General features: G+C 38.4%; 1 protein-coding gene and 1 non-coding gene across 2 annotated transcripts in view; one reads left to right on the top strand and one right to left on the bottom strand.

The window, feature by feature from the left end:
* smc5 (structural maintenance of chromosomes 5) overlaps positions 1-12,865 on the bottom strand; it is a 19,772-nt gene extending 6,907 nt beyond the window's left edge. The window contains exons 1-19 of the mRNA XM_059333266.1: positions 12,622-12,865; positions 10,799-10,940; positions 10,135-10,187; positions 9,786-9,948; positions 9,151-9,285; positions 8,868-9,008; positions 8,603-8,764; positions 7,265-7,336; positions 6,890-7,145; positions 5,718-5,872; positions 4,735-4,848; positions 4,492-4,586; positions 4,261-4,393; positions 3,034-3,207; positions 2,757-2,926; positions 1,497-1,620; positions 1,273-1,395; positions 1,047-1,172; positions 804-899 (exon numbers count right to left, since the gene is read on the bottom strand). Coding sequence (XP_059189249.1) covers positions 804-899; positions 1,047-1,172; positions 1,273-1,395; positions 1,497-1,620; positions 2,757-2,926; positions 3,034-3,207; positions 4,261-4,393; positions 4,492-4,586; positions 4,735-4,848; positions 5,718-5,872; positions 6,890-7,145; positions 7,265-7,336; positions 8,603-8,764; positions 8,868-9,008; positions 9,151-9,285; positions 9,786-9,948; positions 10,135-10,187; positions 10,799-10,940; positions 12,622-12,788 — 2,601 coding nt within the window. The 5' untranslated portion in view covers positions 12,789-12,865. The remainder of the gene's footprint in view (positions 1-803; positions 900-1,046; positions 1,173-1,272; positions 1,396-1,496; positions 1,621-2,756; positions 2,927-3,033; positions 3,208-4,260; positions 4,394-4,491; positions 4,587-4,734; positions 4,849-5,717; positions 5,873-6,889; positions 7,146-7,264; positions 7,337-8,602; positions 8,765-8,867; positions 9,009-9,150; positions 9,286-9,785; positions 9,949-10,134; positions 10,188-10,798; positions 10,941-12,621) is intronic.
* Positions 12,866-16,648: 3,783 nt separating this feature from the next.
* On the top strand, positions 16,649-17,049 carry LOC131972428 (small Cajal body-specific RNA 2). Its single transcript, XR_009394486.1, has one exon. It is a non-coding gene; the product is annotated as a small Cajal body-specific RNA 2 (non-coding RNA).
* Positions 17,050-17,863: the final 814 nt, after the last annotated feature.

Below are 17,863 nucleotides of genomic sequence, written 5' to 3'. Positions count from 1 at the left end.
TTGGGGCGTTTCTAGCTTTGATTGACAGGTCACTGACAAGGCGAGCCGTCACCACGAGAGAAGCAAAGCGTATCCACGGCAACGTGTCAAAGTTATATATAACGTTATATAGATAGCAAAGAGGACGTTTAGCGGTTTGGTCTCATAACGTTGACCCTTTCACACTATATTTTCACTTAATGACAGTTTATTTGAACGTTTTGTTCAGTAAAATGTCTTGTTCAGCGTTTGGTTGGACTAACAGACACTCCAAGGAGTCGCTGCTCAGTTTTCTGAGGTAAGAAAGATACATTTTGTTTTTGTTTTTTTGCTAGCCAAAACTAACATCCCAGTTAATGCTCCAGTTAATGCTAACATGAATTAGCAGCGGCTTCTCTCAGTCGGGTTGCCGGTGTAGAGATGCGTGTAGTCAGTGTCGTCAGATCCCTCGCGCTCCGCCACAGTCCAATTATGGTCTGCTCCGCGTATCGGAAACATGATGGCGACGCAAGATGGCAACGAGTGTAACGATGAACTTGAGGCTTCCAATGGGCAGTCCACAAACCAATGGGTGACGTCACGGTGACTACGTCCATTATTTAAATGATATATGTATGTGTATATGTGATGGAAGAGTGCTCTGCTGAATGCAGTGCTCAGTTTTCTGACCCTTTGAGACTCTAATCCAGACTCAGACTCTCTGGCCAAAAAGTCTGAATGTGAACAATAAAAAAAATGCCAGGAATGTATAAATAAATAAATAAATAAATAACAATACAGCAGCTCGTATGGCCCAGTTTAAAACCCTCAGCTGATTCTCTTACATTCTCACTGAGGCCGGTGAAGCACTCAGCTCTTGAGCGCTCCTCGTTCAGTCTGGCATCGATCTCGTCCAGCGTGTCAGGTAGCTGGCCGAAAGCCTGCAGTTACACAAAACAAGAACCAGGAATATTTTAACTCATATTCATAATCATTTGTGTTCAAAAAGGCCTCCACAGCAGCGTCTGGCCCACATGATGAGGATAATATTGCGTTGGAAGTGTTGAGGCGATAGATTAAACACTAACATTACGCAGGTCTTCAGGTAAAGACTCGTCAGCTTGCATCCTGCAGGTGGTCTTGGCTCTCTTCAGCAGGGCTTTGCATTGTTCTGTCAGCTGCACCTTCCTCTGCTCCAGACGGCTGCATTTTTGCTGAAAGACAGCAGAGATACAGACTGTAAGAATACAGGAGTTAATATCTCGGACACCTCGGCAGGGCAGGTGTATATAAATGTGTGTGTGAAGCTGTTACATCAGTGGTCTTGAGTTCAGAAGCGCCTTCTCTACAGTCGTTCTCCAGCTTGGTCTTCTCAGCCATCAGCCCCACCGTCTCCAGCGCCAGGTACACCTTCTCCATGGTCAGCTTGGCTCTCAGCTACACCGTGGAGAGGAGAGGGAAAATTGAGGATCTAAATGTCATCCTATCACATATAAAGCAGTCATGTTCAGGTCCTCAGGTCAAAGTTCACTCCGTACCTTCATCTGAGCCATGAACGCCGTCACTATGGTAACCTTCTGGGCATTGACGGCAGCAATTTTCTCTTTCGTCTCCTCTTCAATCTTCTTCAGGTCAATAACATTCTGCTCCATCTGCCTCAGGCTGAACATGTGAGAGCAGGCAGTTATTCAAGTAGTAATAATAATAATAATAATAATAATAATAATGCATTATATTTATAAGTGCCTTTCAAAACACCCAAGGACGCTGTACAACAAAATATAAAATAAAAGGTCAGGAGGGAGAGTGTTCCAGAGCTGGGGAGCAGAGCGGCTGAAGGCTCTACTGCCCAAATATCATTGCATTAATCATCATCTCTATAAAGATAATCTACTATTCAAGTCATATAAGCCACATGCTACATTATGGAGAGGGAAACATTCAGTGCCTGACGGCTATTTAACCCTCTGAAGCACGACAAGCCGATTCAGGGCTTTTTACATTTTACTCTCTGTGTCCTTGTATTTCACTACAATATATAAAATCTCTATAAATCTATAAGTCCTGCAGCTCTATGGAATCAGCGCAATCATGGCTAGAAGTGTGAACAACTCAAACATGTCTTTGTGCAGAATAACACAGAAAACATTAAAAAAAAAAGACAAAATGCAAGTTGAATTTGTCTGATAAATTATTATTTTTTTTTAAAAATTAGAATAAAATGGAATGTATATATAAACACTTTTCCAAGTGCCCACAAGTGTCATAAATATTGGGGGGGGGGGAACAGTTTTCTCCACATATTGTCTCTGTCTCACATATGACACATAAAGTGATTATGACAGAAATATCAACATTTTAAGCTTCGCTTTTGTCACTCTTTATAACAGAAACTCTGTTTTTAGAAAGGTCTGTCGGAAAGTGTAATTTCTTTCGATGATAATGCCTGTTTTTACAGTTTCTTTCTACGATAAATGGTGCATTTTTGCTGATCTTTCAAAGAAAACATGGGGTTCAGAGGGTTAATCTTCGATTTGTTCACTTTAACTAAAAGACTGCCAGAAAGTTGAAAATCTAAATTCTGTATTTACAGTTTTGGCGATGACAAATTGTGTAATTCTGCTCTTAAAGATGCTTTTCAACCCTGCCAGGGACTTGGGGGGGTTCAGAGGGTTACTGACATTTAAGGAAAGATAAAAATGATTTACAAACAGAAACTTTCATTCAAGGACTGTGAGAAAGAAAAAGCCTGTTTGTACAGTTTCTCTCTGGAGTTCAGAGGGAGGAGACAGACTTGCCTGTCCTGCTTGGTGCTGATTTTCTGCTCCAGTTGTCTCTTCTTGCCCTTCACTTCAGAGAGCTGCTTCTTCTCTCCCAGCAGCTCATTGTCGCGGCGGTCCAGTGCTGCGCCCTCCGCCTGCAGGGCCTTCGTCCGCTCTTCAATGTCTTTCATCTTGGACTCACAGGCCTGGCCACAGGGGGTTTGAACGGTTGCATTAGAAGTTATAACACACTGAGATGTGTCAAGCTGCATTTACAGGAGCACCAGATGTGTGACGTGTTTGTCTCCCTCACCTTCATCTGTTGCTCCAGCTGCCGTCTCTCCTCAGCGTCCACAGTGATGGTGAGGTACTGAGAGTCGTGCACTGCTGAGTTACTGGTGCTGATCTTATTAGAGTAATGGGACCTCTTCAATGTGTACCTCTCCTCTGTGGTGTAGAAAACCCTGAGGTAGGGCTCCTCGATCACCTGGGAGGAAGAAAGTTATAGACAAAGATGGAACATTTTTTTATAAAATCATAACACAAAATACAAAGACAGCTTTGAGCGTGTTCTCAAAACTTCAATAATCCAGCTGAGAAATATCACAAGAATGATGTATTACTGTGAGATTTAAATTATCCAACACAAAATACAGTACAAATACAGTACATCAAACAGTAAAAGAAAATCATAACTAATTCAAAATCTAACGCTCTGAACCCCACAGCCACGGAACACATGTTTTCTTTAAGAGATTGCCAAAAAATAAACCATTTATCCTAGAAAGAAACTGTAACAACAGCCTTTATCGTCAGAATTTGAACTTTCCAACAGTCCTCGAATGGATCATAGGTTTACTTAAGTTTCCGTAAGAAAAAGTGACCAAAACTAAGCTTAAAATGATGATATTTGTGTCAGAATCTCTTTATTCTACATGTGTCATTTAAAATAAAGCGTTTGCACTAACCAGATCCTGTTAAAAACATTAAATTCTGCTCCTCAGAGACACTGTGAAGACATGATTGATTCTGCTGAGACCTGAACGGTCACATGACAAATATTAACTGAAAATCTGTTTACACAGAGCAGAGAGGAGAGGACAGGAGAGGCTAGAAACATGACCATACTTTTAATATGCATAGCATGTGGGGACACAGTTATTTTTTCCAATATTTTGACACTTGTGGGCAGTTGGAAAACTCCATTTTATTAAAAAAAAATTAAAAGTTATTTATCATAGAAATTGAACTTGGGTATTTCTTTTTTTCTGATTTCTGTCATTATAACTGTGTTACTCTGCATAAAGACATGTTTGAGTTGTTCCCATTTCTAGCCATGATTGTGCTGATTCCATACTGACTTATAGATTTATAGAGATTTTATATAATGCAGTGAAATACAAGGACACAGAGAGGAAAAAGAGCAAAAACGCCCTGAAGCTGCTCGTTGGGGTTCAGAGGGTTAAAAGACATTCACCTCTGTAACACTCAGCTGTTGCGTTGTGAGAACTTAAATACTATGGGAATATTATGAACATACCGTTTTGATCATGGCTTTAGTTTGATCGCTGCCCACGGGGACGTCGTGCACCTTGTACTGGTGACAGAGGTAACTCATCACCTCATCAGGGGCGTCGAACATCTCTCGCAGGTAGGTGAAGAACCCGAAACGTCTTTAAATAAATAAGAAAATCCAAGTGAAAACTAAATGGTCACAAACAACTTCACATGCTCATGTTGATGTTAGAAGTTATTGCACTTATTCTCTCACCTCAGGGACTCAATATTTCGGGATGGCGCCCGCCGAGAACACGACTCGTCCGGAGCAGAAATGGAGTTCACTTTCAAGTTCATCCTGTCACGGACCTGAGGGTCGGGACAGATTAAAGCAAAATTCTTGTTGTTTGGAGAGAGCAAAAAACTGGAAGTCGCACACAGAGTTAGGATTTGTCAGGAAATCTGATCATCCTCCACCAGGAATCATCACAACAATCATAGCGTGCAGCTCTCTGACCTCAATCATGAACTTCTCCATGTCGTCTTTTCTCTGGAAGACGAAGGCCCGCAGGTCGTGGAACGAGATGTGGGTCTCAACAAACTTAGCGAATCGATGATCTCTCACATTGATCTGAGGAATGAGGGAAGAATTAGCATGTGGTCTGTCAAATCATGGAAACTCACTCGGAGGGAGTATAATATAGAGGGGCCAAAAGGTAAAGATAGCAGCAGAAAAGATGATCTCAAAACACTTTCCAATGGACCCTGGGTTTTTAATTTTAGGGGATGAACCCAAAAGCCTTCAAGTATGCCAAAAAATCAATTGCAATGTTTTGGGAGCAACATAGTGCAACACTTCAGTATTATTAACAATGAGTGAGATCAAATCAGATGATGACTGAGACTGTAAAGAGCCTACAGTCTGTAGTTAGAGCAGGGTGAAGACAGACACTAACTGTACGCTGTGAACAAACTGTCATATAGTTATTGCTCTACTGACACACAGTGTCATACATTTGACATTATTGTTGTTGTTGTTTATTTATGTTTTAAAAAATGTTAATGATGTTAAGGACAAAGGAAATTGCTCTACAGTTAAAGCCAGGGGTTTAAGCATTCAAATGATTTTTACTTCATGTCTCTATCGGCTACAGAGGCTGAGATATGAATTATTTAGGACATTTTCATGCAGTTTTTCAGGTTTTGGGAGGTTGTTTTGAAACAATCCTGAGGTTATAGAGGGAGTTTTTCTTGGCGGACTGAGGGCTGAATGGGTTTAAAATTAAATAAAAATTCTTCATTGAGCAGTAAAAGACATAATTTGTTTAATCCGATTTTACATCATTGTGTTGTTTCTTTTGGGTTCAAAATGTTGATCCAGTAGGTCATACAGGTGAGGCTGTGCTGAAAAGCATGACACCAACAGGGCATGGTGAACATTATTTAAGTGGTAAATACAGACAGAATGGCCCAAACTGAGAGACTAAAGAGGTGACTCACCACCAGCATCATGGGCTCGTGGACGTTTCCTTGGAAGAGTTGTTTGTTCTGCCGGAGCCACTGCAGGGCGGTGTGAGTGTCCCTGTGGCGGCCACGCAGCTTCTCCTCTTTAGCGTTCATCATGTTGTTCATGTCGTTGAGCTTTCTCTCCAACGCTGGCGAGTAAAACACACAAATACAGCTGTTAACTGGATCAGAAGCATGGCACAGACGGAGGAGGAACACTCAGGCAGCTCAGGAGGATTAAAGAGGATTTTTTCCCATCTCTATACATCTTTAATGTGTTCGAGGTGCCATTGAATTGTATGATTTATTTGCCACATGCAGTTCATTGGTATTAATTTAATCTTAATGCAAGGAAGAGTTTTAAAAAAACGGAGGGGGTACGTGGGGGTTTAAATGTTTGTAAAAGTAAAATATTATTTATGCTGATTTTGTATTGTGAAAACTAAAAAACATGCAAACATCTTATGTATAATAAATACATTAGAGACCAACAGATATATTAGTTGATAGTATTGTCTGATCAGAATCTGTGTATCTGCTGTCTGATATGTGCCGTTATGAAAACTTTTTTTTACACAATATATAATGCAGAAAATATTGCTTGGCGTGATTGAGAAATGATTGTGATGATGATCTTCATTTACTTAATAATAGTCCGCAATTGAGTGAAAGTGAACAGTAATGATGTTTATTTAACTATATATTTTATGCCTATTTATTCTTTAACACATTGTATAATCAGGCCGCCCAGATATGCAGATATATCAGCCTTTTTTTAAATTCCACTTCTTTATTTGCAAAAACCTTAACATTTCTCAAAGGAAAGCTGCAAAAAATATGTGCAAATTTGTTTTAGTATTGTTTATATTTATTGAACTATTCCCATTTAATATTGAGGAAAATATTGAGGAAATATTTAATAAACAGCGAGACGAAAGCCAGACATGCGCAGATTCCCACTGACTCCTTTTTCTTTTAGATATAATATAATAAAGTTAAATATTGAAGAAAGTAGCTCAGGGTACATTTGCAGAGTGCTTAAAAATAGGAACAACAGTCTACTTTCATTCCAGCTAAAAATGAAGACTATATCAGCCACGATATTGGTTATCCATGACTTTCCCTCTATAATCAGTATCAGAATCGGTCTGGCTCTCCTCTCTCACCTCTGTACTCAGCGATCAGGTTGTCCTTCTCCCTGCGGAGGTCGGCCTTCTCTCCTTCGATCTTGGCTCTCTGCTCGCGGATCTGCCTCAGCTCGGCGTTGACGGCATTGATCCGCGGCGTCATGTCCGGTTGGTCTCCAACTTTGGCGAGCTCCGCCTTCAAATCGTCGATGGTTCGTCTGGTGTTGCTGATTCGCTTCTGGTGGTCCTCCTCTTCCATCTGCTTCAGCCTCAGTGTCTGTTTGATGTCTTCAATCTGTAGATTAGAACACAATGAGTTATTATAATGAACAGACAGCTGCAAATAAAGTCGGCTTTACTCTGGAGCAAAAGAACACAAAATAGATAAATCGTTTTCTTCTTTCTCTGTCTCACCTCTTTGTGTTTTCGGTCCAACTGATCTTGTTTCTGTTTGCACTTTACAGAAGCTTCTTTGATGGCAGCAGTCTGAAAAACAACAGTTATCATAATATCACAAACATTTAATCATTTCACTATATTGATAACCTAATTTCAAAAGCTTTATAAATTAATTTTAATTGATCTTGTTTCACATTTAGTGCAGCTGTATTTAAGAAATAAACCAACACTATAATGTGACTAGCTGGCTGATTCTCATAGGTCCAAGGCTCAAGGATGTCTTAAAATGTTATTATTCCATTCTGTGGGCGTCAGAATGCTCTGATTCATTTAATATGTATATTATGATTCATGTGAAATCCTTGTGGATGCACAAAGAAGCTTTCAATAAAGCCACAGAACTATTAGAGAAAGCTAATGGCTCGACATCTCAGCTACAAAGATCATGTACCAAGCAGGCTGAAATTAATCTACAAAAAGTATGGAAAAATCCTTTTATCCCCTCATCATTCTGCTACCTTTTTATAGAGAGTTGGGAGTTGTCTGGAGTGGCTTTTTAGGGGGAGATAGCAGGTCAACAATAAATGTCACATAGAAGTGGTGACATCATCTGAACGCTGGAACCTGAAGATTAACCTGAGATGCAGCTCGGCACTGAGAGTCAAGATGTTCTGTTCATAAATCTGAAAATGATTAATCGATTATTTAAACCTATTAAGGTGTATAAGGGTTCGGAACATACATGTTTGTCTTTCTGAAGTCCATTTCCAGCTCAACTATGTCCCAGAAGTTGCAGCAAATTTTAGGATGATACCCAGAAATCCATGTTGTGATTTGGTTTCAAAAACGTTTGACATTTTGGAGATTTCTGTATTTTTGTGCGATTGTATGGCAGCACTTGTGTTGTGTTGCCTGCTGAGAAAGCCCCTTATTGTGAACATAGTGTCTCAACCATCCATCCTCTGAATGCTCTAGGTCTCTAGTTTGTGGTTGTAAAGTTTCATGAGGCTGTGATTATCCTAGAGGTCACAGCAGCTCATTTTATACACTGAGCTCAAGTTTCACTCTCTAACATCTTCACACATGAAGAACATTGGGCTCATTGAATCCACAAGAGTCTCAGCTTTCCAGTCAGACCCCATTTATGCAGCTCACAGACTGTTTAGGGACCCCAGGATGCACGAATGTTCATATGCAATAAGTGAAAATAATGTATGAGAAAAACTATGAGGTTTTTGCCTTAAACTGCATTTTATGGCCATAAAGCATGTTGCTGCTGCTCGTAGTGAAGAAAGCACAAAGTGAATGAATTTATGAACTGCTCTATGTTTTTATGTTTGTATGTATTTTCACCTTGGCCTTTATTTGTGCCTCAGTGGGCTTCAGCTGGTTTTCAATCAGCTGGATCTTCCTCAGCATGGGCGCCTGGGCCTGCTTCAGGGCACACAGCTGCTTCTTGGCCTCGTCTCGATCCTTCTTTGCGCCCTCGAGCTCTTTGCGAGTGGTCTCGTACTCCTGGTGTCAGAGGGAGAGGATCAGAGAGAATGCAGTCAGAAGATTCCAGTTTTACTCTGACTGCACAGTGTTTATTTGTACACCTCTCTGTTAAACCACTCACCACCCACGGCTTCTTCTTTCCCAGCAGCTCGATTACGTCCAGATGCCTCTTCTTCTCGTAGTAACGGTTTACGTCCAGTTTGTTCCTCTCGTTCCTCTGTTTGGCCTTCTCCAAGAAACTGGCCTTCTCCTTCACAACGTTCTAAAGAGAAACACAACATCAACAACACTGGAAAAAAAACTACAAGAGCTTTAAAATCTTAAGTGGTGAGAGACAAACAAAGGAAGCGGGAATTTCACTCTAATGTCTTTAAAATGCATTCTTCCTTGAAAATAGTGTTTACCTCATATTCTCGTTCTTTGTTGCGGAAGTTTTTGAGGTCACAGTGGTACTCGTACATCTCCGGTGGTCCTACAGACTTCTCTGTTGCCTCCAGCAACTCAACTTTAGACATCTTGGCAAACTCTCCCACTTTTTCCTGCAGAAACAAACCAACAACATCAATAGGAGAGAAAAGTGTTAACCCTTGTTAACCCTCAGCACTTTAAGAGCCTTTTTTCTCATTGCAATATATAAAATCTCTATAAATCTATAAATCCTGCAGCTCTATGGAATCAGAACAATCATGGCTAGAAGTGGGAACAACTCAAACATGTCTTTGTGCAGAATAACACAGTTAGATTGACAGTGTCAAAAACGGCAAAAAAAACTGTCTCCACTTATTGTACATATTGAAGTATTGTCATTTAATCTTCTTGTTTTTGGTCACTTTTTTGGACATTTTCATAGCTCATTATCTGCTCAAAGACTGTTGGAAAGTTGTGTATTTTTGGTGATCTTTCAAAGAAAACACACACCATCACTGAGAAATATTTAGATTACAAACCACTACAGACAAAATATATAGTAAAAAACACAAATCATGCCTGCACTGTGAAAATATCCTACAATGTGACAGCACTAATGAAAGCCACAGACCTGAGGGAGAAACTGGCACAGGTTGCTGACTTGGATGTGCAGAGCCTTGACTTCTTCCTCCACAGCTTTCTGGTTGCAGTGTCTCCCGTTCAGCATCCACAGAGACTGGTTGTTCTCAACATGAATCTCTCTGTTAACCACCAAATTCCCACCAGTCTTGAACCTGGAATAACAACAAAAAGTTGCGTTTACAATCAGGAATCTGGGGAAAATGTATTATAGAATTATTCCTAAATCAATAAATAGATGCTGGCGAAACAGTAGTATATTTTGTCTGTATTTCTAAAATGATGTTATGTTTTCAAGATAAATACACGTCATGATTTCTAAACTCTTTTACTTAACTTACAGTTCAATCTCAATAGATCCTTTGTGGCAGCCGCGTTTGACATAAAGTCCAACCTACAGAAAAAATACAGATTAGTCTAGATCAGGGGTCAGCAACCTCTTCCATTAAAAGAGACAGAAAAGAAAAAGGAAAAGAAAAATCCATCTGAAGCAGCATCTTTAAGCCTTATAATGAAATTATGCAAATTACAATTTGTCAGTTTCTCTCTGCAGATCAAGCATACCACTAAGCCAGAAAGCAAATCTGTCTATATGAGACTTTTCTTTATTTTGATCATAAGACCAGGCAGGCGTAGGCTGAGATTTAAGTTGCCTTAAATTTACTGAAATATTTTTCCTGTCTACAGGCTACATATTTTTACAATTGGAGAAGGTGTCAGAATGTAGGCCTACAACAATGTCAAATGAGAATTAAAATGGAAACAAAATTTACTTATTTACATATTTTCCCTTTTTTTTTGTCAAAGCAACAGGGAGCCACTTGAGAGAAGCCAAAGAATATGAGTGACTGACTGAGACTGGCTCAGGGGTCTAAGACAAACCATTGTATGCCAGTGTTAGAGAAAATTATAAGACTCATTAAATCAGTGTTCTTTTGGAGTTAACTCCAGGCCTGATCAGGGTCAGAGAACATCTGTCACTGGGTGTGTAACTCTGCTGTTCACCTTGTCTCCTCTGCCCAGGATCGCAGTCTTGCCAGCCAGACCCAGACAGATGGCACACACGATGCTGGACTTGCCAGTTCCATTGGCTCCAACAATCATGTTCAGATTAGGTCCAGGATACATCACAGAGTAGTCATAGGTCCTGTTGGGGTAAAGGGGGGATATTAATAAACAGTTTAATAGCAGAGGTGAAACCTGAGCCTTCTCCATTACTGTAACATACTGACTGAACTAATCAGGAGACAAGATGCATCAGGATCTCGTGGATTATTATTACAACATTCCAAAGGCTCATGAGGACCACACTAATAATGAGAGGTCCAATTAAATCTGTCCTGTTACAGTCACGCTTATGCGCTGCCAGTTCTAACTGGAAGGCAGAGACTAAGCACTGACAACAGAGACAATTCATCAAACTTCAGGACCAAGTCAATTGGTTTTGTCTGTAGCCGATCCTCACCTCCCAACTTTATTTTAATACACAGTATAGTCTACCTATTCATTTGGACAAAGGGGTCTTGACTTTGTGATGTTAATCCTTTTAAAGCATTGTTATCAAAATTTACACTTTTCGATGGTCCTTGAACAGATCATAAGGTTTAAATACAAACACAAATACTCCTCTAAGCTAAAGCACCCAAATCGAAGATTAACCCTCTGAACCGTATGTTTTCTTTGAAAGATTGGCAAAAAAATAAACCGTTTATTGTAGAAAAAAAACTATAAAAACAGGCATTATCGTCTGGGTTTGAACTTTCTGACAGTTCCGGCAAGAAAAAGTGACCAAAACGAAGCTTAAAATGTTGATATTGCTGTCAGAATCTCGTTATTCTACATGTGTCATTTAAAATAAAGCATTTTTGCACTGACCAGATCCTGTTAAAAACATTAAATTCTGCTCCTCAGAGACACTGTGAAGACATGATTGATTCTGCTGAGACCAACGGTCACATGACAAATATTCACTAATAAACTGTTTACAAAGAGCAGAGAGGAGAGGACAGGAGAGGCTGTTTACACAGAGCAGAGAGGAGAGGACAGGACAGGAGAGGCTGTTCACACAGAGAGGAGAGGAGAGGACAGGAGAGGCTGTTGAGAAACTGGAGCAGAGAGGAGAGGACAGGAGAGGCTGTTTACACAGAGCAGAGAGGAGAGGACAGGAGAGGCTGTTTACACAGAGCAGAGAGGAGAGGACAGGAGAGGCTGGAAACATGACAATATTTCAATATGTACAATATGTGGAGACCTGATTTCCCCCCCAATATTCATGACACTTGGAAAAGAGAGAAATTCAACTTGCATTTTCTCTTCATGATTTGTTATTAATACTGTGTTATTCTGCACAAAGACATGTTTAAGTTGTTCCCGCGTCTAGTCATGATTGTGCTGATTCCATAGAGCTGCAGGATTTTGATTTTATATATTGCATTAACAGCAGCAAAAAGGCTCTAAAAGTGCTCCGGGTTAACACTTTCCTCAGTGTGTCCCTCTCTCTTGTTGATGTCTCTTTGTGATGTATCGCATTGTTCCCACTTCTAGCCATGATTGTGTTGATTCCATAGAGCTGCATGACTTATAGGTAGTACATGGATTTTATATATTGCAGTGAAATACAAGGACAGAGAGAGGAAAACGTAAAAAGAGCAACAACAAAACGGCTCGTTGGGGTTCAGAGGGTTAAACAATTTGTAAATACAGGTCAAAGTATCCGGATACAGAGCCGGTAGAGCTAGCTCAGCCGTCCAGATGTTATTGTGGTCTGGTTGGTTTCGGTTTGCAGCCGTTGGTCTGTGCTGACTGACAGCTACGGAGCAGTAACTTACAGGAAGTTTTTCATGGTGAGGCGAAGTATGGAGCCCTCCACGAACCGACCATCCTCTTCGGTTCTACCGGGCTGGCTGCCCGTTAACAGGTCCGCCACGCTGCTACCGGACGTCTGGGCGCCGCCGGAGACGTTACCCTGCCGTGGTCTTTTCCTGGACGCAGCCATAGGGGACTACAAACAGACACCTGCCCGGAGAACTACAGGAGCTGCCGTTCGCGCTTCGCAGAGTCCTTAATGAGAGCTGATTGGACAAAAAAGGTCACGTGTATATACAATGCAGGACGTCACCGTCACAGATAACGTTCATTATCGCGAGAAATCATGCAGTCCCGTGATAAAACCAGGCGGCAATCTCCGTGTCTGAGCCACATCATTAAATGTATTTTTCAGAATTAAAAAAAAACAAAAAAACCCCATATATAATACTAACAAAATAATATTTTACTTTCTTGAATAGTCTTGATTTCACAATGATGAAACTTACATAATTAACTTAATATTTTTTTATGTTTATTTCTGATATGTGTTTAATATAAAATTGACTGATTTATATATGGTTGACCAGAAATATAAATATTACAGGTGAATCTATGTTGTCAGTTGTAAATAAGCATAACGTTTGAAGCAAATAGGAAACAATAAGTAATGTGTTGTTAAAATATTAATGTTTTTTTGGTATTGTGTCATGTCTAAAATAAAATAATATAAATAACACATCTTTAAAAATAAATAGATATACTAGAAAAATATATTGGTAAAATTATTTGGAAAAAAATGCCCTCCTGTAAAATGTTTAAACATTTAAAAATGTATTAAAATAATTTTCAAACTTGGCAAAACTGATATAACAGCTGAACACTTTACAAATCTTTACAAATCTAACTATACTCTCTGTAAATGCAATTTAAATTATACTTTCTTATCTTTCTTATCTTAAAAATGCCAAATCAATCAATTCAAAGCTTGAAGGGTGAAAACAAAAAGAGCTGAGGAAACGATATTTAAAATCTCATCAATTTACAGTGAGGAAACACCAGAGGCAGCAAACCTGTAGCAAGAGGTAAAACAGATACAATTATATGAATAAAAAAAACAATAGAATACAAAACATAGTTAAACAGATTCTTTAAAAAAATAAAAAACGTAATACTACTAATAAAAATGAATACATATTATTATTATTATTATTATTATTAATGCATAATAATAACAATTATTATATTATTATTATCATTATTATTACCATCATAAAACCTAATTATAGAGTATACTAATGTGTATATATACACACATATAGAGTACTGTGAAAAAGTCTTAGGCAGGTATGAAAAAATGCTGTAAAGTAAGAATGCTTAGAAATGCTTAGAAAAATAGAGATGTTAATAGTTTATTTTTTATCAATTAACAAAATGCAAAGTTAGTGAATAGAAGAAAAATGTAAATCAGATCAATATTTGGCGTGACCATCCTTTAAACCAGCATCAATTATTCTAGGCATTTTTTTTTCACACCTGCCTAAGACTTTGGCACAGTATTGTATAAATATATAATAAAGTTCTATTAAAATCCAGACTAAAACAATAAAGGACAATGAATAAATAAGTAAATAAGTAAGTAAATAAATAAATAAATACAACTTAGTTAAAAGCTTGACAAAACAGATCTTGGTTTACTTTTAAAAATATCAATACCAAATAGTCCAAAAGGTTACCACTGCAATCTAATAAGTCATTAACATACAAAATGTCTTTTTCATTTAATGCCTTGTTGTTGTTTTTTACACGAACACACCATAGCAAATCCATTGTATGTGAAACCCTACTTGGCCAGAAGGTGGCGGTACTGCACCTGAAGCTGTTGGCCAACCGCCCATAAAATAGAAGAAGAAGAAGAACTTCAGTTTTAATAAGCAAATTAGGGATTAAAGGCCCAATGTATAGGTGGATCAAGGATTTTTTGGTGGGAAGATCTATTCAAGTTAAAATAGGGAAGTGTTATTCAGGGAAATTAGTTATTGAAAATGGAACGCCTCAGGGGAGTATAGTCAGTCCTTTGTTATTTTCTATTATGATAAATTATGTTTTTATGAGTGTAGAAAAGGGGATGGGATTTTCTCTTTTTGCGGATGATGGGGCAATTTGGAAAAGGGGTAGGAATTTGGAATTCCTTGTGAATAAATTACAAGAGGCTATTATCAAAATAGAAGAATGGTCATTTAAGTGGGGATTTAAATTTTCTGTAGATAAAATAAAGACAATGTTCTTTACAAGAAAAAGAAGTGTGGGTAATTTAAATCTTAGATTATATAATCAAGAATTGGAGAGAGTGAAACAATTCAAATTTTTGGGTTTGTGGTTTGATGAAAGAATAACATGGAATGTACATATTCAGAAAATGAATGATAAATGTAAGAAAGTTTTAAATGTAATGAGATGTCTGGTAGGAAATGAATGGGGAGCTGAGAGAACATCACTGAAAACCATTTATATAGGATTAATCAGGTCAGTGTTAGATTATGGTTGTGTAGTATTTGATTCTGCAGCAAACACATCTCTTAAAAGGTTAGACAATATTCAGTATCAGGCTTTGAGACTATGCTCAGGTGCTATTAGAACAACCCCTACATCAGCATTACAAGTGGAAATGGGAGAAATGCCATTAGAATTAAGAAGAACACAGTTATCAATAAATTACTGGGTTAATCTAAAAGGACATAATGAAGATCATCCAACACAAGATATACTGAAACAATGTTGGGAGAAAGAGAGAAGAGAAACAAAAAGTTTTGGATGGGTAATTGAGCAGAAAGCAAAAGAACTTGAAGTAAATGAAATAGATATTTGTCAAACGGTACCACTCTCTGTAATACATCCATGGATACTTCCTGATCCCATTGTTGATCTAACATTGCTGGGAAAAAAGAACAAAGATAAGGAATTTATTTTACATCCACTAGTAATAAAGACATATATAGAAAATTATTATTATAGATATGTTCAGATTTATACAGATGCTTCAAAAAACTCAACTAATAAAATCGGTATATCATTCATAGTCCCAGAATTTAGTATTAAAATACACAAACGAATCAGTGATGGACTGTCAGTGTATACAGGAGAGATGTTGGCGATTTTGCTAGCAGTACAGTGGGTTGAAGAGGTGAGACCTTTAAGAGCAGTAGTATGCTCTGACTCCAGTTCATCATTAATCAGTGTGAGAAATAACAAATCAGAAGGTAGGCCAGATGTTTTAATAGAAATACAACAAACATTATACAGAATTCAAATGATGGGAATAAGTATAATAATGGTATGGATACCAGCGCATATAGGAATCAAAGGAAATGAATTGGCGGACAAATGTGCAAAGGAAGCAACAAAAAGGAATAATATTGATATTGCGGTTCCATTTAGTAAAACAGAAGTGAAAACTATAATCAAGTGCAAATTGAAAGAAAGGTGGCAAAAGCAGTGGGAAGAAGAGAGAAAAGGAAGGTGGTTATATAGAATTCAAAGAAAAGTAGGTGTGATGAGAAGCGTGGGGAGAACACGAAAAGAGGAAACGATAATATCCAGATTAAGATTGGGTCATACAGCATTAAACAGTACACTATTTAAAATGGGAAAACACAATTCGGGAAGATGTCAATATTGTAATGAAGAAGAAAATTTAGAACATGTGATGCTTTATTGTCAGAAGTATGATCAGGAGAGAAGGGAACTGATATTGAACCTTAAAGAAATTAAGTTGAACTTTGATTTACGGGATCTTTTACAAAGAAGTTCAGAGGAGAAATGTTATTCCTTTTTGTTACAGTATCTTAGGAGAACAAGATTAATAGAGAGAATATAATTTATGTACTTTCTCTTTTTTTTTTTTTTTTAATTAATTAATTAATTTATTTTTATTATTATTATTTTATTATTATTTAGTTAAACTCAGGAATGTGTAAAGTCCCGGTCCACACTCCATATCAGTAGGTGGCGGTAATACACCAAAAAGTTGTTTGTCAACCGCCATAAAACAACACAAAGAAGAAGAACTTCAGCTTTAAAGGTGACCCGGATCTTCTTCGCGCTTCAGTTTGAATGGCGGCTGAGAGGAGTGTGCGTGAGAGAGTGTTTGGCGAGTGTTTGGCGAGTGTTTGGGTGAGTGAATGTGCGGTGTTTGTGAGTGTGACTGAGTACTTTAAAAACCTACACAGTGATCTTATTTGATCTGGTCCGGGTCTTGGCCTTGCTCGGGTCAGAGATGATATGAAAGCAGCTCTGCAGCCTGTGGGCGGTGAGCAGCGGCGGTAAGCTTAGGGCCTCCACGGCTCCGTGCTGTGGTCAGAGGTGATGAGTTGATCAGATATACTAGTCCTCCGGGTCCGGTTCATCCCGGGCTCTTCTGGACGATGAGTAAAGAGGCGATTCTGATCTAACCACAGCCGGAGTCAGCGAGGATCTCTGAGCGGGTATCGATCTATTGTTTGGTTAACTCTGAACGTGTGATCGCCAAAAATTACACCGTTCACCGTAGAGGAAACCACAATCGGGTCTCATTTAGACGTTTAACCGTTTTAACGTAAACTTTAGAAACGTATGATCCATTCACTGACCGTGGGAAAGCTCACATTTTTGCCTGTACGCAATAAAACAATCCACCTGGAAAAGTGTAATCTCTACAGATGTTCAAAAATACAGTAAATGTAAAAACGCTAATTATTTGAACGGAATTTTAACTTTCCAACAAAAACTTTCGAAACCTATGAACCGTTAAAGGAGCATCGGAAAGTTCAAATTTCTGCCTGCTTTTACAATTTCTTTCTACGATCAACTAATTTGGCGATTTAAAAAAACATTGTTTAGAGGGTTGAGCTCGATTTGGTAATTGTTTTTACTTACGGAAGCATGTCTATACAGTTTTGGATACGACAAACTAATTTAGTCGTTTATTGTAAATAAATGCAGAAGTAAATGGACCATTACCATCTGGAAACCTGTATTTTCTTTAAAAGATTGCCAAAAATACAGCTTATTGTAGATATAAAAACTAAAAAGTGTTAAAAAAATTGCATGAGGAAACCTTGAAAATTGATAATCTGTCACCAACAGAAAAAACCTCACCATTTTTCTGCGCATTCTTTGATGGGGAAATGAAGAGCTGGAGACGTCCAAGTTTCTCAGTTTAACAAAAGTTTTATTACAATACGTCAAAAAATCTGCACTTTACAGAGATCTCCGGGTTCAAAATTA

The sequence above is a fragment of the Centropristis striata genome, chromosome 5 (assembly GCF_030273125.1).
Source record: "Centropristis striata isolate RG_2023a ecotype Rhode Island chromosome 5, C.striata_1.0, whole genome shotgun sequence".
NCBI classification, from domain to species: domain Eukaryota; kingdom Metazoa; phylum Chordata; class Actinopteri; order Perciformes; family Serranidae; genus Centropristis; species Centropristis striata.
This window is presented reverse-complemented; position numbering and strand designations above follow the sequence as displayed.